We start from the raw sequence: 27,798 nt of genomic DNA, 5'->3' as shown, positions 1-27,798 counted from the left end.
GTAACACTAAGACTCCTGGCAGCTCTCCCTGTCAGTTGATGCTTGTGATGGTCTCCTCTGTTGCTTCAGACATCTTTGAATGGAACAACAATCACACACGGATACGGACAGTTTCTTTCATTCACGTGTTAAAATCGATACATCTGCTAGTTTTTTTTTTTTTTCTTTGCCAGTCCACACAGCATTTGTACATTTCCCCAAAGAACAGGCTGAAAGAGCGTTGTCCCAAGGAATGTGTTTACAAGTTGCCCATTAACACGCTAACACACGCACTCATGCACGCACACACACGCACGCCAACAGTGTACATCCCCCCCTTGTTTCCTCTCTGCAGGCAATCCCGTCAGTATCTGTCGGACACGCTCCCTCCTCTCAGCCTCGTAGAGGCACGTTTGGCTCAAGTTTCAGTGGCAAAAACAGACAAAATAAAACAAAAATGTTGGATGTTATCTTTTGTCATCGTTTGTTTTTCTCTGTGTCTTAAAGTCCAAACATATAGAGTTCAATTTGGAATTTCGCCTGGGACTAAAACGTCACAGCAAGTAAAAGTTCCATCTCTTTTTTTTTTTCCCCCCATTCATCTAGCAGCATAAATACAGTTTGGCCACTGGGGGAAAACACTAAAGGGGAAGGGGCTGGAGGGGGAGCAGGGGCAATAATCCACAGCGCTTAGAGCTAAGAAACTTTACTTCCTCTCCTCACAGCACTGGCATCGAGGAAACCACCCCAGCTAAACTCTGAAAAATTCTGGACAGCATTGATGTTTATGTGGAGACGGAGCCCCAAACCCAGGTATGTAGAAAACAGAAAGGAAGAACAAACAACTCAAATGAAAAGACAAAAAAAAAAAACAAAAAAAAAACCCTTGTGACATAATGACAGCAAACCTAAACAGAGTGGGTTCTAATACTGGGATTTGTTGCTGTTGGCAACGACGAGGAAAGAAAAAAAAAAAAAAAAAAAAAAAAAAAAAACAACAACAAAAGAGAAACCCCTTTCATATGATAAACCAAAATGGTATTGAAATTCACAGTTGTGTTTGTGTGCGATATCGTCAAGAAATCAAAACTACAGGAACCGAGTGGAGAACAATAAGAACGGAAATGGAGTGACAAGAAACGAGCCTGATTACAGGCTGAACCCTTCACGTCTGGAAGCCAATCGCTTTCTCTCCTCTACATCAAGCAGCTCTTCAGGTGTAACTGTGTGTGTGTGTGTGTGTGTGTGTGTGTGTGTGTGTGTGTGGAAATTCATCTCTAAAACGTCTCCCACATTCCTCAATCGTATCCTAAGGTCAATGTTTACCACTTTGCGGTTGGCCGCTTGAGTGTATGTGTGTGTGTTTGTGGGCGCGCACTGATGGGAGGGGGGGAGGAGGGGAAGGGAGGGGGTTGTGTGTTGGGGGGGGTCTTTTAAAAAATAATATATCTCTGTACATCTCAAAATCTGTCCGGCTTGAGCGAAACCAAGTCTCTGTGCGAAGCTGCCCCCTAACCGAAAGGGTGGAGAGTCACTTCAGAAGAGTTCAGTCGTTGTCAGTCGTTCCTTCCTTCCTCTTCTTTCTCCCAGCCAATCGGGGGACAGATCGGTCGTGCGCCGCCCCCCCCCCCCCCCCCCTGCCCCGTTTCCAGCCCGATCCCCTCCGACTCCACCTCGTACTGGTGGTAGGGGGGGGGTCAAAAGCAGGGGCTGAACACATGTGAGGGTCTGTGGCTTTTGTCAGTAACATTTGCCCAAAAGGGGACGGGGAAGGTAATGGTAGAGGACAGGACAGCCCACTGTTGGTGGTGGTGGTTGTAGATTTGCGAGTTTGGGTGAAGAGTTCTGGGCTTTGGGGCCCTCTGGTTTCTAGGTGCCTCATCTCGCTCCCTCTCTATTCCTTCCTCTCCACGGTTTGCTGTCTTCATGCTTCCCCACTGCGTCCCCTCTCACTTCATGTCCACGTCAAAGTCCAGCACCAGCAGCTTGGTCTCCTCTGTGCCGTTGCGGCTTCCAACCGCACACACCAGCTTGGTGTTGGAGGCCCGGATGCGCCACACCACACCGCCGCTGCCACCGCTCTCCAGAGTCACCAGGTTACGGATAAACTCGCCCGTCTTCAGGTCCCACAGTTTCACTGTGCCATCGTCCGAGCTGGTGATGACAAAGTTCTTGTTGAATTGCAGGCACGTGACGGCGCTCTGGTGCTTGTGGGGACCTGAACACAAAGAAACACACACATGGGTTAGAGTTTCAAGCACGTTTTCACAGCAGGGAACTTTTTCAGGTACCGTTTTTAGGAACTTTTTAGAAACCAGGGTTTAAATTAAGTTCCTCTGCTAGAAAAAGTCCCTTGTGTTCCAAATAATGTCAGTTTTTGAGCCACAGTCTAATTTGCATCATATTCAAGTTTTTTTTTTTTAGACATGGTGAAAATGTAAACAATAAAACAAACTTTTAGTTCCTGAGGCTCCTTAGTTCCAGGAACTATTTTGTCATAAAGGTTAATAGTTCTTGTCCCTGAAAAATTCTTTGTACCGCTGCACTATCTTCTCAAACACAAACCTTGAGGCTGCATTTATTTACATAGTAAGCGAGCACTGTTTGCCAGCAGAATCAAAATTAGGAGTATGGATCAGAATTCTATGTAGACTTTGAAACTAGAAGTAAAAGAGTGAGCAAGCAAAACAAAACTTTAACGTGGTGAATTCATTGCGGTTCCAAACTAAAGCAGAAAAAATAAGCAGTTCGTTGCTACTTCGGACGCAGGGGTCTTGATTTCCGAGCGTTTCTTCAGTCTCTATTTCTACCTTTGTGTCAAACATGCAGCAGCAAATTACAAAAACATGATGATGATGCTGTGTCGTTGTTGTGTTATGTGCAAAAAAAAAAAAGTTACATCTCAAAAAGGCTGTCAGTTTTCGGTCCAATTAACTTGTGGTGAAAATGCAAAGAAGAACGTGCAAAAGGGACTTCAAGTTCCTAGTAAAAATATGTCAAAAATAGGCATTTGTTATAGATAATAGTAATAGAGTGGGCAGACAAGTGGTGTAAGTGAATATGAAAAGGAAGGAGAGTAGTGGCGTAAAGACAACAGCTACAGAAAACAAAACCCTCTACAAGCCTGGAAACTAGGCTCTTTTTTTTCCCCCTGAAGCTGTTTTGACAGTCTGGTAAGGTCTTCCTGCCGACGGGAGGCTTTACAGCGGGTTGTAGCGAGATGCCAGAGCTCTGGCCTGTCACTGTCATGGAGGCTAAGCGGCTCAGCTTCACCTACGACTGGTGTGTTTGTGTGCTGGCAGCTGGCAGGAGGCCACACAGTCGAAGCGAAGATGGCGGCTGCGCTGCCTACATCGAGGTGACTTTATTTGTGACTGTACGTGCGCCGTGACTTAAGATTTCCCTGACGGCTTGGAAAATGATATCTTAATTAAAATCAATCAGGGTGACACGAAAACACAAACAAGCACGGAATCAAGTGCTGCCAAATGAACTGCTTTACCGAGGTTGCTATAGCAGCTATTTCATTTCAGACACGTTTAATTTTCTTTTCCGCTTTCACAAAAACCACTTGCAGAGGAAATTTGTTGAAATCTCGCTGTCGACAAGCTTTCACATCTTTTCCATTTCTGATTCTGGTTAGTTCAAAGGCTGCGTTATTTACCCGAGCAGACAATACTGCTCTGCGCCAACCCCCCCAACATTCCTCCCTCCTCTCCCCATTACCACAACAAAGCAGCGTGCTCCATCATTACCTATACTCTGAGGTCCTCAGCTGACAGTGGCGGCCTTGTTGTCAGCCTATTGTCTTATCAAAACACACTAATGAATAGGAGAAATTGTCCGCTGACCTAATTATATGACCTACAAAGTTCCCCGGTCTTCATCCCCTTCACTGTAGTCACTCCCTCTTCACAGAACAGACAAACATCCTCCCCCCCGGGGTCTTACCCCTCTCTCTCTCTCTCTCTCTCAAGGCTCACACTGGGGCATCCCTTTGTTCAGTGTGTGTGTGTGTGTGTGTGTACTGTGTTTGTAGGACCAGCATACGCGGTTGTAGTTTGCTAATGAGGGCATTTAGGGGTGGGGTGCTGATGGTCGCTGGTGCTATTCAGCAAAGGATTTCCAACTTCCTGTGAGGCACCAGAGCTGCTAATGGAGTTGGAACAATTCAAACAGACACAAAGGAAATGAGACTGTAATCTCTACCAGCAGGCCCACAAGGTGTCGGCTCCGTACTGCCACATACACATACACATACACACACACACACACACACACACACACACACACACGCAAACAGGTCATTAAGTCCGCGTTTTAATTGGAATGTCGGTATCAAGCAAAGTCTCATCTCGTGTGCTTTTTGTTGTTGATCAAAGCTGCTGTTGTCTTGTTTCTACGCTTACAGTTACATATTTAATGTCCTATGTATTTTTTTTCAGTTTATTGTACGTCTGAATGGTTCTGCAACAGCTGAATGCAAGTAAACTGCTACACTGCAACTAGTTAGTTTCACACTAAACCTGACATTTCGCTGACCATCTCTACTTTTGCTACAATATTACTAATCAACTGTAATCAACATATTAATGCAGAGTGATATTTTACCTACTGTAGCGCATTGTTGAGGTAATATGGGCCAGAAACGCAGTGATGTATGATATCACGTCAACAAGCTAACATGATACAACGCATGTTTGTCCGTTACCTCATTAACAATTAAAAGATCTCTGTTGTATTTTAATGCTTTTTCCAAAGGTGAGGATGGATGTTTCACACATAAACATAGTCACAAATTATAAAAACATCAACAAAAGTCTCTGAAACACTTGTATCTTCGCAAAAGCCGTAAACACAAACACTGTAGTTACACGTGTGAAACAGAAGAAATGACTTGAAGCGTAAAAATATGCAGACGGGCGACTGAAAAACTGTTAGAAGATGTTTCACACAGCAGATGCGACAACCTGCTGGTACGTTAGACTCACCTTGCAGTGTTTGCAGGCACTGGCCCGTCTTGATGTCCCAGATCTTGACAGTGGAGTCTGCGTTGCCTGAGACCAGGATGTTGTCTTTGAGCTCCATGCCGCTGGTGAGGGACTGATGCCCCGTTAGCGTGTGGATGCAGTTGCCCGTCTCCACGTCCCAGACCCTTATAGACGTGTCCAATGAGCCGCTCACTACGTGGATCCCATCAAACTGAAGACAGAGAGGATCGAGAGTTCAGTCCGCGGCAATATTTTGAGAAGAGAAGAAGAACTGTCACCTTAACTTGTTCAGCTGATGGCACGAACATCTACGCAGCGGTGTTAATTTAGTTAATGAATCAACCATTTTACAGAAAGCACGTTAACGTTAATAATGACAACAGGGCTTGAGAGAAAAAAACAAGCTGATATTTGGGCCCCATTTTCATTATAATGAGGCTGAGAAAAAAACAACAACCCAGAATGCACTGCTTAATCAGAAGGGAAGCACTGTGGCCATAAAAATAGCTGTTAAGAAAACCACAAGCCTGAAGAGACACATCAAGCCTCACCACAGAGAAACTGAGGCAGGTTAATGTCTCCGTGGTAACTAAAATGACAGAAAATGGTTTTTAGCTAGACTAGATTGACTGAAACGTTCAATATATCTGAAAAGATTCAAATGTCAACAGTCTTTATTGACTAAAATGTTACTTTTTTTCTGACAGAAATAAGACTAAAATACTCAGACTTTCAGTGAACTAAAACTTGACAAGATGAGGTTGAGAAATATGATAAAAACATTTGACATTAAGACTATATTAAAAAAAAAATAGCTGACAAAATGAACACTACTCCACAGTGTACTTTGTTTCTATTAGCAAACTTAAGATTAAGCTCATTGAAATGAATGAATTTTATTGATCTGTGAAAGCTTTTCTTTTTTTGTTCCCGCGTCTGGTAGTCGAGCACCGACGCTTTAAAAGCCTAACGATGCAGCGTGGTACACAAACCAATCTATCAGCGCAGTAAACAGCCTCCTCTCTGAGGGTGATGGCACCGGCCAAAGTGCACCGTCATCACACAGAGCGAGCGGGAGGACATCTTAGAGGACACAGGAATTCATGTTTTCACGCAATGAACAAACAACCACACGCACACCTATCTGGAAAGGTTCAATATATTTAAAAAAAAAAAAAAAAAAAAGGAAAGTAAAGCAAGAACATTTTAGAAAAAATATTAGTGCAATCAGATTCAATTTGAAGTCTTTGAGGCTTTTTGTGTGCTACATTGACAAGGGAACAGTTTTAGCCTGAAGGAGGTTTCATATCATAGAGTGAATAAAGTTTTTGAACAGATTTTGACAGTGATGCGGCTCATTTTCCTGAAAAAAAAGACAACCATGTTCTATGGAGAAAACTTGATCCACTCTTTAAGGGAAATATTTGTATTTTCAGTCTCTTTTTTGTCATATTTGTGGCCATACTGTGTCAGTGTAGCTTTGCACTCTGCTGTGCAGATTTGGAAAACATGACAAATACAATACAAGATTTTATCTGTGCGAGCCTCCTAAAGCTTTCAGAATTAACATCAGCTTTACATAAATCAGTTCAAAAGCTGAGTCTTACTGGAAGTAAAGAGACAGTAGTCCCCTGCTTTGACTTTTGTAGCTAAACGTGTCAAGAATCTACGTTCTGGCAACTAACTTAACAAGACCGAAGTTGAAAAATACTGGAATTTACCTTTAAATGTAATCTTGTGACTCCTGAAAGTGTGTCTGAAGCTGCTCACCTGTAACGAGTAAACTCTGTTGGTGTGGCCCTGCAGCGTGTGGAGGCAGGTCTCCGTCTCGGGGTCCCACACTTTGACCATGAAGTCGTAGGCACCGCTGACCACCCGTCGCCCATCGTACTGGACGCAGCGCACGGCCGCCACGTGGCCCATGAGGACGTGTAAACACTGACCCGTCTCAATGTCCCAGACACGCAGCGTGGCGTCACGAGAGCCACTGACCACCCTGAGAGGGAACCAGACACGCAGTCAGGTATTTATAGAATAATATCACGTTGTAGGAGACGGTCAGGGCTCGGTGCCACATACATTCAGTCTTTATGGTGAGCTGCGCTTTCCCCCACAGAAGGAACATCTCCCTCAAGTTATCCATTCTGTGAGATTAAACTCAATAGTCTGCACAACACTTCATTCAAACTGTGGCAGCTGCACTGACAGAATAATGAGGCAGGTATGAACATTTTCTTTTCACTCCTTTGACATCGTGTAACCTACAGTGTCAAACTCATGTTCATACTCGAATATACAAAACACCTCTTTAACTCAACTTTCAGCCCCCGAGCGTCGTCTCCTCCCAGAATGGAGAAGAAAAAATATATTATAGGTTATGGAAAGGAAACTCCCTTTAGGGAAGAATGCTTACTCAAGTTTTTTTTTTTAGATTATTACTGGAAGAACAGTCTTAACCAAGGATATTCTTTTAAGTTAACAAAAAAAAAGGGTCACTAATTGACACTGCCTACTGAATATCCACCAGACTCTCGACACTTCAGTAAAGACCGAGAGACTTTCCTTTAAAATTATGAAGTTATCTCTTTTAGAGTAGTTACACACCGCACATACTCTTTATTTATAAAATGCCTCACGGTGCTACGGAGATGGAAATCGCCAACATGTTATTCACTGTCTGCCTGCAGCTCAGTGCTTCCGCTGAGTGAGTAATCAAATGCTACACAAAACCTTGGTGGGCCCTAAGGCGAAAAGAGCACTTTGAGTCTCCGGAGTGTAATACTGAATGAATGAGTGAGCAGCAGTTCACTTAAGACGGCTCACAGGGTCTGTTTAATCACTATGAGACCACATGCTCACTTCAATAGAGATACTGTCCTCATAGTATTGCAGTGATGCTCTTTTTGCTTGGCAGGATCACTGTTAAGTCAGCTGCTATGATTCTAATAATAACAGAGTATGTGGAACATTAAAGGAATAGTTTGACATTTGGAGGAAATGTGCTTATTGGCTTTCTTGCAGAGTCAAATGAGAAGAATTCATCTTTCATCATTTCATTTGCTGACTAATTTTCCGTCAATCAGCTAATTATTTCAGCTCTAGATTTATTGACTCAATATACATCATGTCAGAAGCACTGATGTGCAATAAACACTCTTGTTTTTTTCCCCCCCAACAGTTTACCGCAGGCGTGATAATAAGGCTCACTGATGAGATTGCTCCATACCTTTTCTCATGTAGGTGCATGCAGCGCACTGTTGAGGTATGCCCATAGAGGGTGTGGATACATTCTCCTGTCTCTGCGTTCCAGACCTTGAGTGTGCGATCAGTGGAGCCGCTGATAATAATGTTGTCCCGCATCTGGGATGACCACACGCCGCCCGTGTGGCCCACCAGCGTCCGCAGACACTGCAAAACATTATAGAAGAAAGAAAGAAAAGTCTTCATCAGTACACTAACTCAATGCTACTGCAGGTTTTTGGACATAAGGAGAAAGAAAGAAAGAAAAAAAAAAGTTTCAAAGACGTTCAGGGTGATTTTATTCATACATATCAAAATTGAGTTTAAGAGCTCGCATATAAAATCACATTTGGGGATTTTTTTGCCTATATGACCTATTGCCTTCAGGGGGGAAAAAAGACAAGTTAAATGAAATTTCTTTGACCTTTTTAGGTGAAAGTATAACTCAGTCATTCCAAACCTGCTGCTACTGTACTGGGACAAAATCTTTCTCTGAGCTCTCCCCAGACTTTTATAATTGCTTTTGCTTATCTGTTGGAAAAAAAAAAGACGACTATTCATTCTGTTTGCAGAAAGGGTTGACAACTGTCTTCAATAAAGAAATGCACCCATTCCTCCTCATTAGGGATGGTAGATTAGCTATTGATTACGGCAGTTATGGAAATCTTTCTGATCAATTGAATTTGCGTCTCCACAGTTTGTCTCATTTGTCCCCTCGATTTAATTATCCTGAATGCATTAAATGTGAATCCTTTGGGGGAGAAGAAACGAGTCGACTGTGGAAGCGGTTACGTCAGGTTCAGAGTGGAGCGTGTCGTTGAAGTGTATAACATGTGACCCCCTGACTGCAGCTGATAAGCCGCCGAGCAGTGAGTGGTGGTGGCGCAGGGCGAGAGGGTTTTATTGCAAGCGAGTGACAGAGGAAGATGACGCTGCAGCCAGTCCTTCCTCCCTCTCTGCCCTGTGATAAAGAGAATCACTTCATTAACTGTGGGCCAATGTGACGTGACCTTACAATCAACCTCACTACAGTGTTAAAAGTCTCTCTTGGTTTTTTGTTTTTTTTACAGCAGTGAACAGAAGAATAAAGCAGTTTGACTACATCTGACTTCTGTTTATTGTACATTAAAAATAAGGGAGGTTCTGTTTGCTTATGACTTCAGAGACCCATCAAAATACTTATTAAGTCTCTAATTACCACCACTGAAGTGTATTTTCTATTTTCATTTTATTTGATCTCATTTGTATTATCATTATCATCATCATCATGTGGGTTTTATTTCCCATTTTATGTTTTTTAACATATATTTATTTTAATGTTTTTATGTTCATTTTTCTTGTGAAACACTTGGTGCATGTAATTTCTTTTGTTGAGCTGTATTTCTTGTAGGAAAAGGTGCAATACAAATAAAGTGATTATTATTATTATTAAAAATATGTCACAAACATGGTTCATTTGTGGAGTGGAGTCAGGATAATTTAAAGATGTTCTGACTTCATAAACATCTACATTTGTGATAAGTATCTGCTGCTTAACTACAGGCCTGCAGTTTATAGTAATGATACTCTCAAGGATGCGAGATTTTTCTAGTGAATCAAAGCCAGCGGTTGACGTTCCAAGAACAAGAATTGCAGTGTGTGATTAGAGCCTACTCAAACACTGCGTGGGAAGAGAGAATATCTGAAATGAAGGGCTTAGGCGTCTTTATCTGCCTGTGAAACATAAAATAACAACAGGCATAAAATAACAGTGCGCCTGAGAGTGAAAGAAGATTAACATTCTTTAATGAACCTGTGAAGGACCTTTTCTGAACACATGAGGGTTTTATACAATGCTTTACATTTGCATTGTATTTCCTCTTTGTTTTTTTTATTTTTTATTTTATTTAAACTATGTGGGAGTATCTGGTATAGCAGCCAAGAGCTCCAGACAATCATGGCCATTATATACTGTAGTTTTTCCTACGTGTCCCTCGACATTAGCGGGAAATATTAGAAAATAAGGGCCAACGGGGCTAAAGGTGCATAGATCTAAAGCTTTGCAAAAGTTAACATAAACAACCTCAGGTCAATCCATCAGATTGTGATAGACTCTCACTGCATGATTGAAAGATTACCCAGCCTACACTTCTTTCTTCAGTATCTTTAACAGTTTTGCTTTACTCAAAGGGGGACATAACATGCTTTTTTTTGGTGATTTTCTGTCACTTTTTATGATGTTGGATGCCGATGTTAGCCTGCTCTGAATGCTCCGTTTGCAAAAGTTACCTCTACTTCCACCTCAAACTGACACCAGATTGTTCACACATGGCCACGAACAGCCATCCGCTCTGTCGCCTTTGTCGTGAGGTTGTTCCACAGATTGTTCACGTTGTCTGCTCGCATATTTTGGATCAGGCTCCGAGTTGAAAAGCAAGAAAAAGAAGTGAAACTAACACTGTTTCAGCTGTCACCGAATGTTACAAGAACTTGCATGTGTTTCTACTTGGCTGACAGGCGTCTATTTACCACACCTCAAAAGTAGATCCAGTCAACAATTTCTACACAGTAACAGTGGAGATATATGCTACATAAATGGTGAAATACCCAAAAACATTAGGACAGTCTTCCTGTTTGGCTTTCTCAGAACAGCAGCTGCTGTAATGTGTGATAATGTACTCTGAGGTGTCCTGATGTATGAAGTAATGATCTTGGCAGAGGTAAAAATCTTCACTGCTGCCTCCTCTTTCATTTTCTGTTTTGGTCAATTTTGCCAACTGAGCCACCACAACGCCCGATATGAAAGTGCTTCTCTTGGCATGATTTTCCCTGCGACTGCAAAAACTGACCGTGGGGGGTTAAAACAGAAAAACGCTGGTGGAATAAAGGAGGAAAATGAAACCGGTGAAGGCTGGATTCCACCGGGCACGGCTGCGTCATGTTACGGTTGTGATGGGGCAGCTGTACAAGTTAGCGTTTGACTCTTTTTTTCCCCCCTCAATACAATATTCCTATTATCCACAGTTCAAAAAAACAATCTCAAAAGTGAGTATCCATGCAGCTAAAGCATCAGGCAGAGGACACCTCTCCCCGGATATGACAGCAGTCCACAGGTCTGCCATCTTAGATCTGGCTGACAGCTAAGGCTGCTGCTGACAGGCACCACCAAGGACATGCGCTGCTCTGTTAAGCACCAGACAGCCACCTTTGAAACAATGAGTTGTGTGCGGCTGTTTGCGCACCTGGACGGGAGACTGACATCTTTCACTCAAGCTGGAGGACATGCAAAGACAAAGGTCCATCAGATAAAGACAGCGCCTTAAATGTTGACCGAGCTGCGGCTTCTTCAGCGGGAAAACAAAGCGAGCTTCAACAGACGCTCTAATATCACTTTAATTTTAAACTATTGTGTCTCTTCGATCTCTGATGCAATGTTTTCACCACAATCAAATCCCCCATTGTCTTACATGATTGCTAAGCAACGGCCCAGTTCTTTCAGAGGTGGAGGTGTGGAAAGCATTTACATATAATGTGCTCATATAATAATTCCCTGATTGCCTCACAGCAAGAGTTCAATTCACTTCGCTTTTATATAACGAGATAAATCAACAGCAAGACAAAACTGGCAGCAAACTTGAAAAGCTGCTGCAGTCTTGCCAAAGTTTCAACAATACTCCCAGAGTATCTGATGAATATTTAATTTTGAAAATTAAGCCAACCTAAAAACCTTAAAAAATTTGAATTTCAGACTTGTGGGTTGTCAAGATGGGATATTTTGCATCCCAAGCTCTTGGCCAAAAAAAAAAGACATTGGCTAAATGACTTAACAATTAATAGAAACATCAGTTTATGATCTTATCAGCATGAAATCTGCTGCAGCGTTTAGAGATGGGTTGGGGATTCTGTGGGTGGAGAGTAATATGAAAATATTTTGAAGCTGAAAAGTGATGTAACACCACTTGATTCACCCCGCACTACTGTCCCATCACAGGGGAATCCTTATGACAAGCTCTGAATTGTGGAGGCTGAACAGAAGGTTTCTGAGGAAGGAGAAGCACAAGTGGCGGAGAAGACGTGTTAACGCTAACCCTACCTCTGGCACAGTTTGCCTACGCTGGCCACCGGTTTCTTTTTCCGTCCAACCAATTTAAATCCTCTACAAATCGCTGGAGGTGCATTTCAAATCTCTCCTCTGAAGAAAAAAAAAAACAGAAGTAACCGCTGATCTCTAAGAGCATGAGCCTATTTACCCTTGTAATCTATAATCGTCCACCAAACTCATTACTGATTTGCACGACTGCTTTGTTTGATGAATGAAAACCGACCCGAAATCAAAGTATACTATCTTTTCGGAGCACATGGGTGAAGGAACAAAGAAAAGTCAACCGCATCTTCTGTCTAATGGCATCAGACTTCAAAAGACTGATCATCTCATCTACGTTAATCATTGTGCTGCTGTGTCTTATTGATCCAATTCTGAGTAAGAGCCAAGTTCTGATGTTGGCGGCTGAGCTGTGGAAGAGTACCCTGAGCTTTCATTCATGACGTTGGGGATTTATGTGAGAGGTAAAAAGACATACCAAGGTCAAACCCGTCACTTTTATAAAGAAGGTTATGGAGTAGATATTTTTCTACCATCTCGGAGGACATGAGAAGAGGAATGGATATTGGTATGTGGGATTGGGAGCCACAAGAGGCTTTCATCACAACGGTGCAACGCCTCAAGATCACTGATAGCCACTTTACAGGTCTGCGTCTGATGGGGGACGAGTTCCCTGCGAGGAAAACGTCGCAATCAAGTCCTCAAACAAGCTGGCAAAGACTATAAAGAATGTTGACACCGGGGAGGAAAAATAAAGGCAGGTGCTGGTAACCCTATTGTATTTTTACCTTAAAGTTTTACTGGCATCGACAGCTACTTCACCTGAAATGGTCGACTGGGCTTAATTGGCCATTGCTCTCCGGCGAGGGATTCTCTCTCTGGTGTTGAGAGTTAAGGAAGCAAAGAGATGAAATCCACAGAGGGGATGTGTGCACTGAATACAGCACCCAAACAGAAACAGGATTTAGGCTCATCTCTTCTTCATGATGTAAACAATTCTGAAGCAGATTAGCGTTGTCGAAACCACGGACAATAACGCCGTTTGTCTGTGACGTCGGTCTGAATGCAGGGTGGTTTTCACAAAAGCACTTGAGCCTGCTGACGACGTGACTCATCACAGATGTTCTGACTTCCAACATCAACACGAAGCCGCAGCAGCTGTAACTCAACAACCTGTCATCCCGATATTAGTTATTGGGTGCAGGAGAGCCAATTTGTGCTACATGCCTATTGGGTGACCTTGGCGAGATCTGTTCAGATCAGCAAATGCTGTGACTGATATGCGTGTAATCACCACTTGGCTGAATGCCAACTTTACTATCTTTTAGAGCGAGTCTTTGCAGCAGTGAAAAGCGAGCTCTCTGGTCAAACAGAAAAAGAGAAACCTACTGCAGTGTGATCGTGCAGTATATCAATTTATCTAAAAGCTTTTCTTTGAATGTGTTTTTATTGTTCTGTGGTCCCAACCTCATCTCATATATCCGCTTAGTAGAAGTGAAAAGAAATATGCAATAAGAGTACAGAGGATTTTTTAGTGAAAGCTCTACTGAAAATGGACTCCAACACCGTGTCATGAAAGTACAGTGACTTATGACAATCTCTGAACCTCCCTCCAACACCACAGTACAACCGCTGCCTTTCTTTTTAATACACAGCGTAAAGCTGCAGCACAACGCCTGTGTGGCTGCGCCGGCTTCGGCTATGAATACTAACACTGCTTGCGGACATGTGCTGTGTAACAAGTCTGCAAAATGGCTAAAGGTAAGAGGAAAGAATAGACTGAGAATGCCAGGATGTTTTTTTTTATGCGACAGAGCGAATGTTACCGATCACTAATCATAAGATTAGTGGGAGCAGTGAAGCTATAAACAGATGTTAGGCAGCTGTTAATATTTCTCTGTGCACCTTATTTTTACAACATGCTACAAATGAACACAGGAAGTCCTTGTTATAACCATTAGGCTAGATAACTGTCTCCTTCACTTCCCGATCAATAAGGCTAAAAAATTCATACTTATTAAACTTGAAACTCGCACAGGAAGTCTACAGTCCATTAAGATTTGACTAAACGACAGCAACAAGCATGCAGAAGAAAACAAAGCTGTTAAGACTGGAGGAGAAAGGAGGGAGACAAAAAGTAGTTAACGCTTACCTTTCCCGTGATAGCCGACCAGACTTTAAGCGTGTTGTCGTCAGAGCCGCTGACGATGCGGTTGCCACAAAACTGGAGGCAGGTGATCACGTGGTCGTCGTGACCTTTCAGCACCTTAGTGATGGGGCAGATACGGAGAGATGCAATGAGACAGACGTGGAGGAAGAGGGGAAATAGAAGGATTGATGTACAATGACAAAGCAAAAGCCAAGAACTGAGGCTGACAATGACAAGCCTCTGGTGCTTTGTACATCAAAGTGAAAAAGAGATAAGAGGAAAATGTCATCAAGTGCTGCAGGTGTACACAGCTCTTTAGGCAGAGCTGTATGCTGTGTGTATGTGTATGTGTATGTGTGTGTGTGTGTTTAATCTCTGCTGGCTAATACTGGGTCACAGGACTGCTAGCTCAGCAAACGACAAAGCACACTGCATATGCAAAGGAGAATGAAGAGCACAGTAACCAAATTTACATCAGTGGTTGCCCCCGAATGACCTGTAGCTGTTTCAAAAGTGTTCAAGGCCCGTTAAGAATCTGCTCTTGCATGCAAGTCATGCTTGATGGGAAACTTCTGAACAGGCAAAAGACAAACGGAGTCTTTAGATTAAAGGAGAATAAGATCATCCTCTGCTCAATTATCATTCAGCATGAATACTGTGCAGCACGGACCTGACCTATCACTAACTTTCCACCAACTCCACACTTTAAACCCTTATTGAACCGTCTTTCTCTGACTCAAAGACATGTGATATCAGATCTATAAGATCAGTGAGGAGTTTGAAGTTAGAAGGCAAATGCTACCTTGGGTGATTTGAGGTCCCCTCTCCTCCAGTTAGTGTCTATTCTGTGCTGCCTGATGTAGGCACTCTTCCAGGGGCTGTGAGTGAAGCCGGGCTTGACGATTTTCCTCTTCTTGAGGGGCAAAGGCTCATCAATGCCTGTTGGAAGAGAGAGGGAAGCTGATTGGACTAACAGGGCGGATGTTCTTGCTCTAAAAAGTTTATTTCAAAACAGGTAAACCATAACTTTAAGCACAGCGGTAGCTCCAGACTACGCCCGCTGGGTGACTGTATGTTGTCCCTGTGCATCTGTTACAGAGACTTTAGACTCACCCTCTTCCCTGCATTTCTCCCTCCACAGCAGGTTGTCTTCTGCCAGGATGCGCCAGTAGCGACACGTCTGCGCTGCTTGGAGGAGGTCCTTCGGTTCCAGGAATGACAGCACATACAAAGCCAGCTGTTGAAAGACAAGGACGAGGAATGTGACAGGTGTAAATGGAAAAATAAGACACACAGATGACCTATTATCTACTACAGCGGGTGTATAAAACACTACAAACACTTCATGAAAGAGGACTACATTTGAAATAACTATCACAATAGAAAATAAAACACACTTGTCAAACAAACTGTGCAACAACATGAATCTGACAAGGCTACACAATAGCATTACCGCAGCATCAAATCAACATTTCTTTAGAAAGCCTAACAAAAAATATAGACAATAGGAGCTTCTCACTGCAGATAATAATGTCCGGACTGCACTTTATTAAGCCAAAGCACGCAAATAAAGATACAAAACCTGGTATAATGAGCTCAAATCTGGACCCATGAGCGACGGAAAAAAAAAAACACTGCTGTGGCAAAGTGATTGCTCTGCATCATCATATAAAGGGTAAGGATTATGAGTCCAGTTTAGGGGATGAGGTGTAACCCATTGTGCAAATATTGTTCTTTCATTATATTACAATAATCTGAGAAGATAATGACCCACAGCAAACTGTGTGACAAATTCACAGTGTGGTTTTATGAACACCAGGATGGAGTCAAATGACAGAGCTGAACATCCTTTATGAAAAGTTCTGGGGTGTGAATTGATTTGTGAAACGATTCGGGAACCTCTTCCTGTCTAATATCTGTTCAAGACTGATGTGACTACAGCCAAAAGAGGACTGAGGTCATTAGTTTGCATTCATAAGGATTTAATGTTGATCTGACCCTGAAGGTTTTCAGGTGTTACAGTTAAGTTAAAGTTTATTTCGAACCACTTGCCCCAGACAGGACCGCTCACAAACCCCCGACATGCATCAATTACCTGAAAGCCTGTCTAAGCCGGTAGTCATTACCTGGCCTGAGGATTTTTCTTAAGTTTTATGAATGGACCGTGAGTCAGTGATTGCTTTTTAAAACCTGACACACAATCCTCTGCAGAATCTGTTCATAGTTTCAATTTCAACTGTATCTTTAGTGCGGCCCCCCTGGGATCGTCCTGTTAAAATTACTTGACAGCACCACCCAATATATTTCCAGCAGCTCTGGCAGAAAGGAGAGATGGGTTTGTCAGAAGATGTCAGAAGGAACAAGACATAAGAAACTGCAAAAGGGAAAACAAAAAGAAAGGAGGGGTCGTGTCCTATTGAGAACGTACATGATGCTGTTTGTATATTTTGGCTTTGGAGCAAATGATGCCAACACCTTGAAATGTTGCATCCTATTGCTTCACTCTCTACTCCACCACCCCCCCCTCTTAATCCCAACACCTGTCAGACACTGACAAGGTGTTAAAAGTATTTGATCAGCTACACCAGATGCGGTGGATTGAGGCAGTTTTGTAAGAGTCCCTTATGTGATCTTATCATCAAGGTGGCACTTCAGATTGTTTGTATTGTCATTTATGATGCAGAGTAAGAACAAGACACCCACTATGGCTGCTGTTTGTTACGAATGATGTGAGGAAAGACTGTGACAGGATTAGGGCTGGAGAGGAAGCCCTTTCTCTGTCAGGTATGTTCATTCAAGAACAATCTCTACCGCAAAGGATGCCCGTAGGAGGAAGGAGGAGGAGGAGGAGGAGGAGGATGAGGGCTAGAGAGGAAGTTGTGGATTGATTACAAAGACGGAGGATTCTGGAACTCACCTCTTTGGGCAGCAGGGAGATGAAGTCGCGCTGAAACTGCGGCTCAATCACCTGCATCATATGCTTGACTTGTGTGGGCTCACAGCTGTCAATCAACTCATCCAGCGCCAGCAGCTTCTCTGGGCCAGTCCAGCTCTGGAACGAACAGCACAGAGGACATGAGTTATAAAAAAAAAAAAAAAGGGCTTTAGTTTGACTAGAGGTGGTAGTATCAATCATAGCTGGTATAAAGTGGCAGCAGGCGTCAATGGACAAAGAGCTCCCATGGGTTGACAGTTATGTAAGATACTGATATCATAAACCTTTATGAGAGCTCTACACTGACATCCTTCAGCTTTTGGAATTAAATTTATGCATCTTGTTGGTGGGAACCAGCAACAACAACAACAACATCAGCGACGCAGCATTTCAAACAATACTTTTCAGAAGCACAACATCCACTTAATTTTTCATTTCAAACTAGAGCTGCAACTAACAATTATGTTCATTACCAATTCATCTGTTGATTCTTTTCTCAATTAATCTGTTGTTTGAGCTATAAAATGTCAAATAAACGATGAAAAATGACGATCACAGTTTCCAAAAGTCTTCCAATATCATCTTTTGTCCTGACCAGCAGTCCACAACCAAAAGATATTTAATTTACTATCATAGAGGACTAAAGAAACCAGAACAATTATCAAAATAGTTGGGGATTAACCGACTAATCGTTGCAGCGCTATTTCAAACCACATGTAATATCCCTGTAAGGATTTACAAAGTATTTAACTGGGTTTAGTGACTTTGCAGTGACCTTAAAATACTTTCAATTCTTTTGCATAATCTCTAACATCACTGTAAGACGCTAAAATATTCCTATAGTGACTTAAGCCCCTCTGGAACTCAGTACATGCATTCAAAATAGTGACTTATGCAACTTTTTGAAGTTTATCTGCCAAATCATATAGCAGCATATTTTCTGCTGTGGCTGCTCTGTGAGACTTCTTCTCATGTGGTATCAGCATAACATTATAACATGATAGAGACTGTTTGATTTGTATAGTAGTGTATCCTGCTGGCTTTTATTGCAGTTCATTTCATTACAGTCTGTACTCTTCTCTCTGTAATGTCCTTTTCCAGCAGCTCTCAAAGTAAAAAGGGAAGAAATACTTTTTCACAGGTGGCAATGCACTAGTTGAGCAGTGTCACCAGATTATTCATAACACATCCACATCTGGGTTGCACCACCCAGTGCAGCTGTAACATACAGTGCTAAGTGGAAACTTAACACTTGGGCGTTACAGGCTGATTGTGCAAGTTGACCACAGTCACACAAGAGGCCTATGTGTGCTTATATAAGCTTGTTTTTTTGCAAGTTTGTTGAACATACTTTTATTGGAGCGCCTTGGAAAAATCCTGCCTTGTGTAGTTTGTCTGTAACACGTTAATGTTCCCTACGTGCCCTCTGTGTAGCACAGACTTGCTCGAGGCACCTGCCTATTTCTAGCAGCCAAAACATGAGTTTGAACATCAGGAAGTAGACTATCAACAATCTTATTAGAAGTCTGAGGGTTTTTTTTTTTCCTCTTGCTTGATAATTCAATTGTATAAGCTGGCTGCTGAATAGCACTAGATGTTGGACCCAACAGTCGCAGTTGTTTTCCTCTGTGCAGCGCTGAAATCTAACAATGATTACAGACTAGAGCGCTGAATGGAAAATCTGGCAGACGCAAACTACCTGTAATTTGGCAGCTAAAAGCTTTAGCCAGAGGTGCTGGCTCTGGAGGTAATCAGGGGGTTCAGAGAACTCCTCCCTATCACAGGGAGGACCACGCAACAGCTACTCATGTGTTACATCAATTTTCTGCCGAAAATTATTTGTACTTTTGTTCAAACAGCTTCGTAAACACCACAGGTTCACAATTCCCTACCTGAGATGGAAATTGTCTGCTTACGCTACAAAAAAATCCCTCCAGCAAACAAATACACATTTATAAATGCAGCTGCCAATTTCTCAATATTAAATTTGTGTTTGAATGTTTTTTTCTCTCTATGTTGGTACAAGTTTAAACAATTGTACTTGCAAAAATGGAGAATAGTGAAAATTAAGTTCTTTAAAAGTTCGAGACTTTTAATTGATAGTTGATAAAATGAAGTTTATTACTTTGTAAACCAATTTCCTCGTCAGTCTGCCATGTCTGCCTCAACTTCAGTTTAGTGATTTCCTTTTTTTTTTTTTTATGACTATCAATAAACCTGAGAATGGCTGTGACAAAAACCAGAAGGTAACGTGTGATCACAGAATTGCTGCTTCAATCAGGATATTCAGGCCAACTTACTGATGCTCAAGAGATACTCTTTTGATCAACTAATCATTAAGATAGGGGCTGCTGATAAAACTTCAGACATTCAGGGAAACTAAATATCTGCTGAAAAAAGTCCTACTTTATTTCATACATCTGAGACTGAATTCTTCAGCCCTCAAAACGGCTGCAACCAGACCACAGATTTCTGTGGTTTCTTTAAGCTACAAAGACATTTAGGAGACGAATAATAAATCTCTAAGGCAAGTAATAATAATGACTGGATGTGCCAGTATGAAATATTTTATCGAGATGCATTTTAATTTAACGAAACTTATGTAATCAAAGCAGATGACACTGCATGTCGGTTATATTATGTAATATGGGACTTTTCCATGACCATGTTTCAACTTGTCTTTTTTAACGGTGAAGTCCAAATAACAGCACAGCTGTGCTTTCAGTAGTTGCTTCACCTCTACTGTGAGCTACAGGCTAGGACTGGACTGGGGAATGTACAGAATGTAGTTTCGAGGTTCACCTGCTTTTAGACCGAGCTGTCAGATTAAAGACAGTAGAGTCTGGCAGGTCAGCCTGAGGGCTAATATATGTAAAGTAAACACAGAGGTGTCACAGGATGGCCAAGCTATTCCACTATAATTAGTTTAATCTCTCGTAGGTAATGAAATCCATGGCATCCTATTATATAGGAATTCAGAGAGACCCCATCAAGGCCAATATGTTTAAATGACATCTTATTTCCATTAAGTTTGGAATTATTAGAGCTGAAGTTGAGAATGAAAGAGAGATGGCTTCATCATGTTGCAGCAGCATAGACACTGATAATAAGAGGCTATTTTAAATAAAAATAGGGTAAAAGATTATATGTAAAAATGTGTTAAGTATCTCCTTAATCTTATATCAAAGGGTCTCATCACTGAAGTGGTTGAATATTAGATAAAAGGGGGTCAACAACAGGCTAAAGTGATCCTGCAGTACCTCATACCTCTCTATAACAGAAGACAACATCTGTTTAACTTTACATACAGACCATAAGTCTACAGTAACTGCTTTTTAGTCCCAACAGGTACGGCTAATTCCAATTCCACACTACAGTGCCTATGGTAATGTGGTGGGCCAGAACAACAAGGCAGCAATCATCACTGAGACTAAGTGAACATTGATTGGGCACAACATCTGCTTTTTTTGATGAGCGTTTTGCTCGAGGGTTCAGAGTCGCCCATGGGAGACGAGTAGAAGAAGAAGAAGAAGAAGAGTAGAAGAAACCTCGAGCTTGCTCACCTGAAATGTTCGGAGCCATTCTTGGAGACCCGTAGGTGGCTGAATTGAGGTGATACGCCGTCTCTGTTGCCCCTGACCGTTGGCTGTTCTAATGTGACCAAATGTGGTGGGTGTGGCCGGACACGGGACGATTCCTGTCGGGCTGCAATTTACAGGAAAAAAAAAAAAAAACATCTTAAAAAATCAATATGATAAGAGGCCTTTACAGGAAGATAGCCAACTGTGGTCATTAAAGGGAAAATGTGAAAGCACTGCTTGAAACATCAGGCAAATACGGAAACATTACAAAAACATTACCGGCATACTGAGGATATAATATTAATGGGAACAATAATATGCTCATTATGAGGCTTTTATTCAGACAAGGGTCCATTTTGCTGTAACTTTTATAACTTTGATAGCGACAACAGATATAACACAACAGATGACCCGTAGATGCTGTAGTTTAATATTTAAAGCTACACTATCAACTACATCTTTGCTTATTACTGATTTGACTTAGCAATAAGAACTGAAAGCAACTGTATTCTGCTAGCAAACTACAATAAAAAAATGTACTTTTTTTACTTTAATTCCTCAGTGTCCTTCATTAACATCAATTTATTTTAATTATGAACAGACAATGACCAAATAAACTGATGTGATGTTATAATCACGCTTAATATTCCATTTAAAAACAGCCATTTATTGCCCTCAGCTATAACAGAAACAGTTTGATAATCCAAACATAGTTGTAGCCTAAAAATGGAACAAAAAATACAAAAAACAATAAAATATAAACTTTGAACTACACTATTGTTACTTTAGTACACTAATTATTTTATAGTTTCAAAAAATGTTGTAACAAAAAGGACAAATTTGACTGAAAATATGTCAAAATTCACATGATATACAGTGAAAACACACACACATACACACACAAAAGTCAGTAAATATATGCTTGAAAGCACTCCATAGGTATAATTCTAACTCAGAGACTTCAAAGTATGTGCAGGCCAGACTCCCCTGTTGTAAGAACCAGGGTGTGAAAAGCATTGCAGGACTTCAAAGGGCATCCATGTATCCTTGTAATGTAAGGGCAGCAGGAGAAACCATCCAGTAGGCAATTTCACTACTTCAGGATTCTGCTTGCTGACAGCAAAATGGGAAGCTGGGGGTCTATTTCATTATTGATTCATTTTTAATGGGAGAGGAAGCTGAGACGGGGACCGATACATGGCAACATTTATAGTTAAGTGTCTGTGTTCAGTCTGAATTTTAATGTGGCTACATGTGAACACGTGCATTAAATATTCAGGGTTAGAGAAACATGTGGGATTGCTGGCTGGATGCTGGAGATACAATGTAATGTGAAGCATCATTCTCTTTGAAGTCACATGATACAGCATCTTTCATACTTATTTATTTTAATGGTATTTTCATTTAATGTGTGTTGCACTCAAATAAGGAAATATGGCTCTTTAAAATATGACTTCTATTAAAGATACTAAGGGGTGAAACAAAATCAGGATACTGCAGTTCAAGGAAATTTGGGAGTAGGTGTGCTACTCTTGAGCAACTAAGAGGTCTTATAGGTGAAATGTAGTTTCCTTTACCTGGGATACTCTGTGCCTTTGCAGGGCTTTTTGCCTGAAGGGAAAGATCGGACCTCAGGGCCATGGTCCAACTTTCTCTTCATCTGAGAAAGAGAGAGAAGAGCAAAACATTAGAGACCTTCACAACAAAAACACTAAATGAGACTGAATCCAGTCAACGCTGTACATTATAAAATCCAAATCATTTCATCTGAAGTACATTCACCACCCAGTTAGACGTACTGAAAAAAATAATATTTAAAATTTGCATAATTCACAAAATATATTCCACAACAACTATGGCTATCAACTGTGGATCTAACACTGTGCTCTTTTCATGTTTTTCACCCCTTTCCTTCAGATAAACTTTTTGAAAAACGGTGAACAAGTCCCTTTACTTTTTAGTGAGAAGCCATCTTTTGAAAACCATGTTCAAAGAAAGAACAGAGGTCATGGACTTCTTTAAAAAAAAAAGAAAAAAAAAAGAGGTGGGAGCAGAAAATTGCTTTTGCACGTTACAGACTGTTAACATTATGTCTGAAATCCAGCATATTAAAATACAGACGCCACAGTCTTGCAACAGATTTATGCAGATGGGAAATTAAACTTTAATGCACAGGCTGGAGATTCAATTTATTAACATTTTCCATAACAAAGCAGAAAGGTATGACCTATCTGTAGACGACGACGCAGCTCATCATTATGAGATGAAGTTGGATGTAAAGCAAGAATAATATGCTTTATTTTCATTGTTCCATGTTGGAGGCACATGAGCAACCAGATACCCCATAATATATCCGGTGGGGGGGGGGTGACGATGCATTCACACCCTCCTAACCTCCGAGAGCACAGCGCACAAGATAACCATCAAGTACAAAAACTTGTTCAGGGAGGGCACGGAGTACATTCTTTGACATTGAAGATTGATTCATACTCATACTTGAGAAAGAAAAACAGAGCGAGTCAGTTCTTTTATCATTCTCTCTCACCTGCGTGTGCACACAACATCCAATCCCCGCTTACACCTACTCTACTGCGCAAACAAAGGAGTCTGTGTGAAGGCCCGGGCAAGCCAATTTTTCCTCATCCCATGCCTGCCGCTCTCTCTGGCACGGCTTCTTCTTGCCACACATGCAAGTGATCACAATCTCATCGCTAGTCCCTCATGAATAAACAAGCTAACAGAATACCTGCATATTGATTTGAACTGTCTGGCCAAAATAAGATATATACACTGTGACAATCTGGCCTTGTTCCTTGATTAATTAAATATGCTTCATGTTTAAGTGAAAACTCGGCTACATTTGATCACGACCCTTCAGTTTCAGCTTCAAGTAAAGCCACTGAGACGGCGTCAGACGAGAGAGAGAGAAAAGATCTCAAATCTCTTTCTGATCTTCACTTTTAAACCACCAGCGGTCCCAACAAGAACACATTTTAACAAAGGAAATGTCCTTGTGCACATGAATAATTTATTGTTGCGCTGTAAAATGTACCATGTTTTTCAGATGAGGTTCCTCTATAGTGCTTGTGGCACAGCAATCCACTTTTTGCACTTTCATTTAGAGTCAAAGGCGTTTGGCAACAGTTTGTCTACAGTCCAGCCTGTTGTGTTGCACAACAGACACAACCTGTACTGGAAAATGTGAAGCAGAACTCCTTTCAGTCTTGCTGCTACTGCAGACACTGATAAAGGCTTGTAGAAAACCAAAACCAAACTTAAATTTTACTTTTTTTTTCTCCCTCATTTAAGGCAAACAATCCTCTATTGATGCATTTATGTTATTGTAGTGTTATATGCTACAAAAGAGAGGAGCTCTGTATATTTGACTCCATACTGTCTGGCTGTACAGTGGCATGATTACATGTCTCTCCTCAAGATTTGTGTGTGTTTTTTTTTTTTATCACTATAATTTGGTGAGTGTGTGTTTGTCTTCTCAGTATTTTCAGCCTTAGGGGCACTTTTGGGTGTTGAGAACGGCGTATAATATATCAAAGCAGTGATGAACCGAGGAAAAGAATGTAGAAAAACTGTTTCCTTTCTAACCTCAGAAATGCTGAATTAAATGCAGGATATAAGCTTTTGCAGTGATGTGTTAGGTATCCATACAGTGCCTCAGTCTATAATGTGGACAGCAGAATCAATGCACAACACTAAAGCCCGAGTTGTAAGAAGCATGAGTACATGACTAGCACATAAACATGTGCTTCAGGTCAGGTGCCCCTCTGGACATTAGACTGTGATCTGACCAGTGAGTTATGATCTTTTCCTGACATGTGAAGCCTGAGTGGTACTTCAGGCCTTGCAGAGAGGCTCTAAAGCCATGAAAACCTTGAGTAAAATTATAATGGAAACCTAAGAGTAGAGAACAGGCACTGGGATTTAGAGGAAATTAATTCAAGTCCAAAATGTTTTCAAAAGCTAGGCAAGTAACGTAGCTTGTTTTCCACTTGTCCACGTTTAACAAATCTTGAAGGCTTGTTTGATTGCAAAGGAATTGAAAGAGGGGGGAGGTGGAGGTTATAAGATATTCCTGCTTGTTAAGATCCGGCTCTTAAACCCAACTGCCTTGTTCTTAAAGCGGTGATCTCACTGCAATGGCAGTTCAGTAGCCAAGGAGAGCCTGGGTGTGTGTATGCATGCATTGGGTGTGTGTGTGTGTCTCAGAGTGTGAGAGAGAAAAGGGGGAGTGCTGGCTTTGAGTGTGTGTGTATGTGTGCCTCTGTGTGTACATGCAAGAAAACCTCAAACTAAATGCTAGCGTGGAAGAAAAAGAAAAAAAAAAACAAAAAAAACACACAGCGTGTAACCAGCCTCTTCTTGTGTTTCAGCCTGGGAAAAAAGGTAACCAGACAACGCAGTGTTTGTAAATCACCACTAATCAGTCCACCCCTCCTTCCTCCGGCTTCCCCTTCTCCTATCTGGCCAAAAGCGCGACAGATGGATACAGAGACTTAATGATATTTTAAAGACAGCAATCACTCTTGCATAATGTGTTGATTCATTTCAAACGGCGACTACATCCTGCAGCATCAGTCGCTCGAAAAATCCTTCTCGTTTTTCAAACAGTGTTTCAAGCAGACGTCAAACAGTTTCATCATGTCAATCAGCGTCGCTAGAAGACGCAGAAAAACACTCGCATCCAAAAACTGGACGTTTCTTTGGGGAAAGAATTACCAACATCATCAAGTTTTCAAGGGTTGATACCACAAACTGTAATGAGACCAGAAGAAAACCATTTGAATTTGTCGATAAATCACTCAGTGCTTTGATTTCTGTGGCATTAAAATATTCAAGCTTTAAGGGCAAACTTCAAAATCTGCACATGTTACAGAATGAGCACACTGAGTGACCATTCAAATCTATTGATTAAGTATGACATTTTCACTTAATGATTAAGCCTAATTCAGTAAAAGCGTAAACACTACTCAGTCAGAACCACACAAAAAAAATCACCAGGAGGGATTTTTCCCAGTCATCCCTGTGATTAACAAATTTGTAACAGACTCTCCTTTCATATTTTTGTTTGTACTCTGCATTCCCAACTAAGAAAAGCATCATTTTATGGCTTCCATCCAGCATAATACACCCAACATCCTTGAGGATATTTCTACCTCACGCAGTCTGACACAGTGACCCATTATCTGTGGTTGGGGAGCCTGAGGCGAGTGCACAATGTCAGGGAATGGGCTACTCCAACAGGCAACAGCAGACGGATCACATGCATGCATCTCGAGCAGTCACTTTGGTCAGTGCGAGATAACCACTGCTGCATAATGTAGAATCACAATAACCCTGCAAACCGGGGAGGATTTCAGGGGAAACTGGCTGTTTTTTGTTTGTTTTTTTCCCCCTGGAACATATAATTCTTTACAACAGTGAAAGCCTGCATGTATTAAAGCATAAATGGAGGTGATAAAGAGGTGATATCTATTATCTATATATAGTATATATGTTACAGCTGAAGCGTCTAATAGGTTATGTGAAAAAGGAAGGACCACAGTTGATGTACAGGTGCAGGGAGCATAAAGCCAACGCTGAGGCAAAATGGGCTCTTATGCCATCCAGAAACGGTTCATTCAGTAGTGTTTAAAGCAGGAATAAGACATATTTTCATCCGGCATTGCAGAATTAAAAAGTGCCAATGCCATCACCCCCCATTTACACATTCAGTGATTAGCTCTGAAACCACGGCGTTGGCGTTATTTACACACAGCTTAAGTTACTACGAACGGAGAGGATGCCAAATCGTTGATATTACACCATTTAAACGCAGCGCTAACATATCATAACATAACATTTAAATATTAAAAAAAAAAAAAAAAAGGCCCAGACAATTAAAAAGCGGCGTCTCTGGAGGTCTGCTACACTGCTGTTCATCCTCCGCAGTGGCCGCACAATCTGCCTGCGAGAGGCGCGTCAAAAGATAATGAAGGCGACAGAGCGGAGTCAAACATTAAATAATGAGAAGAAGACGGGAGGAGATGGGTTGCTTTGGAGGTGACACTGCAGCAGAAAAAAAAATATCCTACTCACTTTGTAGAAAATCATCTTTAAAGTGCCGTAGAACCCCATCCTTGTAATCCGGTGTGTTTTCTCCCTTTCTTTTTTTTTTTTTTGGTGTGTGTATGTATGTGTGTGTGTTTTCTCTCCTCCTCAGTGACAATCGGTGAAGTCCAAATCTGTGTGCGCGGCGGGGAGATGGCTCTGACAGTGAGAGGGCAGCGTACTCTCAGGTAAATCCGACGCCGTCTCTGATGTGAACATGCTCGGGCACGTCACCGGACTGGCGCGCATGCAGTAGATTCCCCCGGTAAAGGCATTAAAAACACAGAGAGAGGAGAGGAGAGGAGAGAGAGAGGAGAGGAGAGGAGGGGGGACAAAGCTCAGCCGTGTCACACCGATTTAAAAAAAAAGAAAAAAAAGAAAAGGGGCTCGGTCGGTGGGTGAACAATGCGATGCGACGATCCCGGAGGCTTGTGGTGCTGCCGCCGAACAGCCTCAACCGAGCACAGGGGAGTGAACAGATGAGAGGAGAAAGAGGGTGACACTCGGTAGGAAAGGGGGAGGAGTGGAGATTGGGGAAGAGAGCGTCAGAGCGAGCAGAGCAGTGCCCCCTCCTCTCTCTCTCTCTCTTTCTCTCTCCCTCTCTCTCTCTTCTTCCTCTTCACAGGCAGGCTGCACGACGGCGGCTCCTCCAAAACAGGATCAGATTACAGCCTCCCCGGTGGAGATGGGAGGAATGGTGCAGTCCAACATTCAACACATTCAGCGCATCCTCGGCG

At 41.9% G+C, this 27,798-nt stretch overlaps 1 protein-coding gene across 1 annotated transcript; it reads right to left on the bottom strand.

The window, feature by feature from the left end:
• Nucleotides 1-72: 72 nt before the first annotated feature.
• fbxw7 (F-box and WD repeat domain containing 7) lies at nt 73-27,628 on the bottom strand. Its single transcript, XM_042429656.1, has 11 exons — nt 27,050-27,628; nt 22,534-22,616; nt 20,939-21,080; nt 17,358-17,492; nt 15,554-15,677; nt 15,243-15,379; nt 14,444-14,557; nt 8,197-8,378; nt 6,741-6,966; nt 4,971-5,181; nt 73-2,197 (listed from the first exon to the last, which is right to left on the bottom strand). Exons 1-11 carry the CDS (start codon nt 27,086-27,088, stop codon nt 1,929-1,931), a joined length of 1,662 nt encoding a protein of 553 aa, XP_042285590.1. The 5' UTR covers nt 27,089-27,628; the 3' UTR covers nt 73-1,928.
• Between the last annotated feature and the right edge of the window lie 170 nt (nt 27,629-27,798).

Source organism: Thunnus maccoyii, chromosome 2 (assembly GCF_910596095.1).
Source record: "Thunnus maccoyii chromosome 2, fThuMac1.1, whole genome shotgun sequence".
Taxonomy (NCBI): Eukaryota; Metazoa; Chordata; class Actinopteri; order Scombriformes; family Scombridae; genus Thunnus; species Thunnus maccoyii.
The sequence above is the reverse complement of the archived record's forward strand: the minus strand, read 5'-3'. Positions and strand labels throughout refer to the sequence as shown.

What these genes read in the sequence shown, in the direction of transcription:
- fbxw7 (XM_042429656.1), bottom strand. Translation starts at nt 27,088, where the DNA reads ATGGGGTTCTACGGCACTTTAAAGATGATTTTCTACAAA. An exon ending in TAAAGATGATTTTCTACAAA is followed by an intron (nt 22,617 to 27,049) that starts GTGAGTAGGATA and finishes TCTCTTTCTCAG; the next exon opens with ATGAAGAGAAAGTTGGACCA. An exon ending in ACAGAGTTTACTCGTTACAG is followed by an intron (nt 5,182 to 6,740) that starts GTGAGCAGCTTC and finishes CTCTGTCTTCAG; the next exon opens with TTTGATGGGATCCACGTAGT.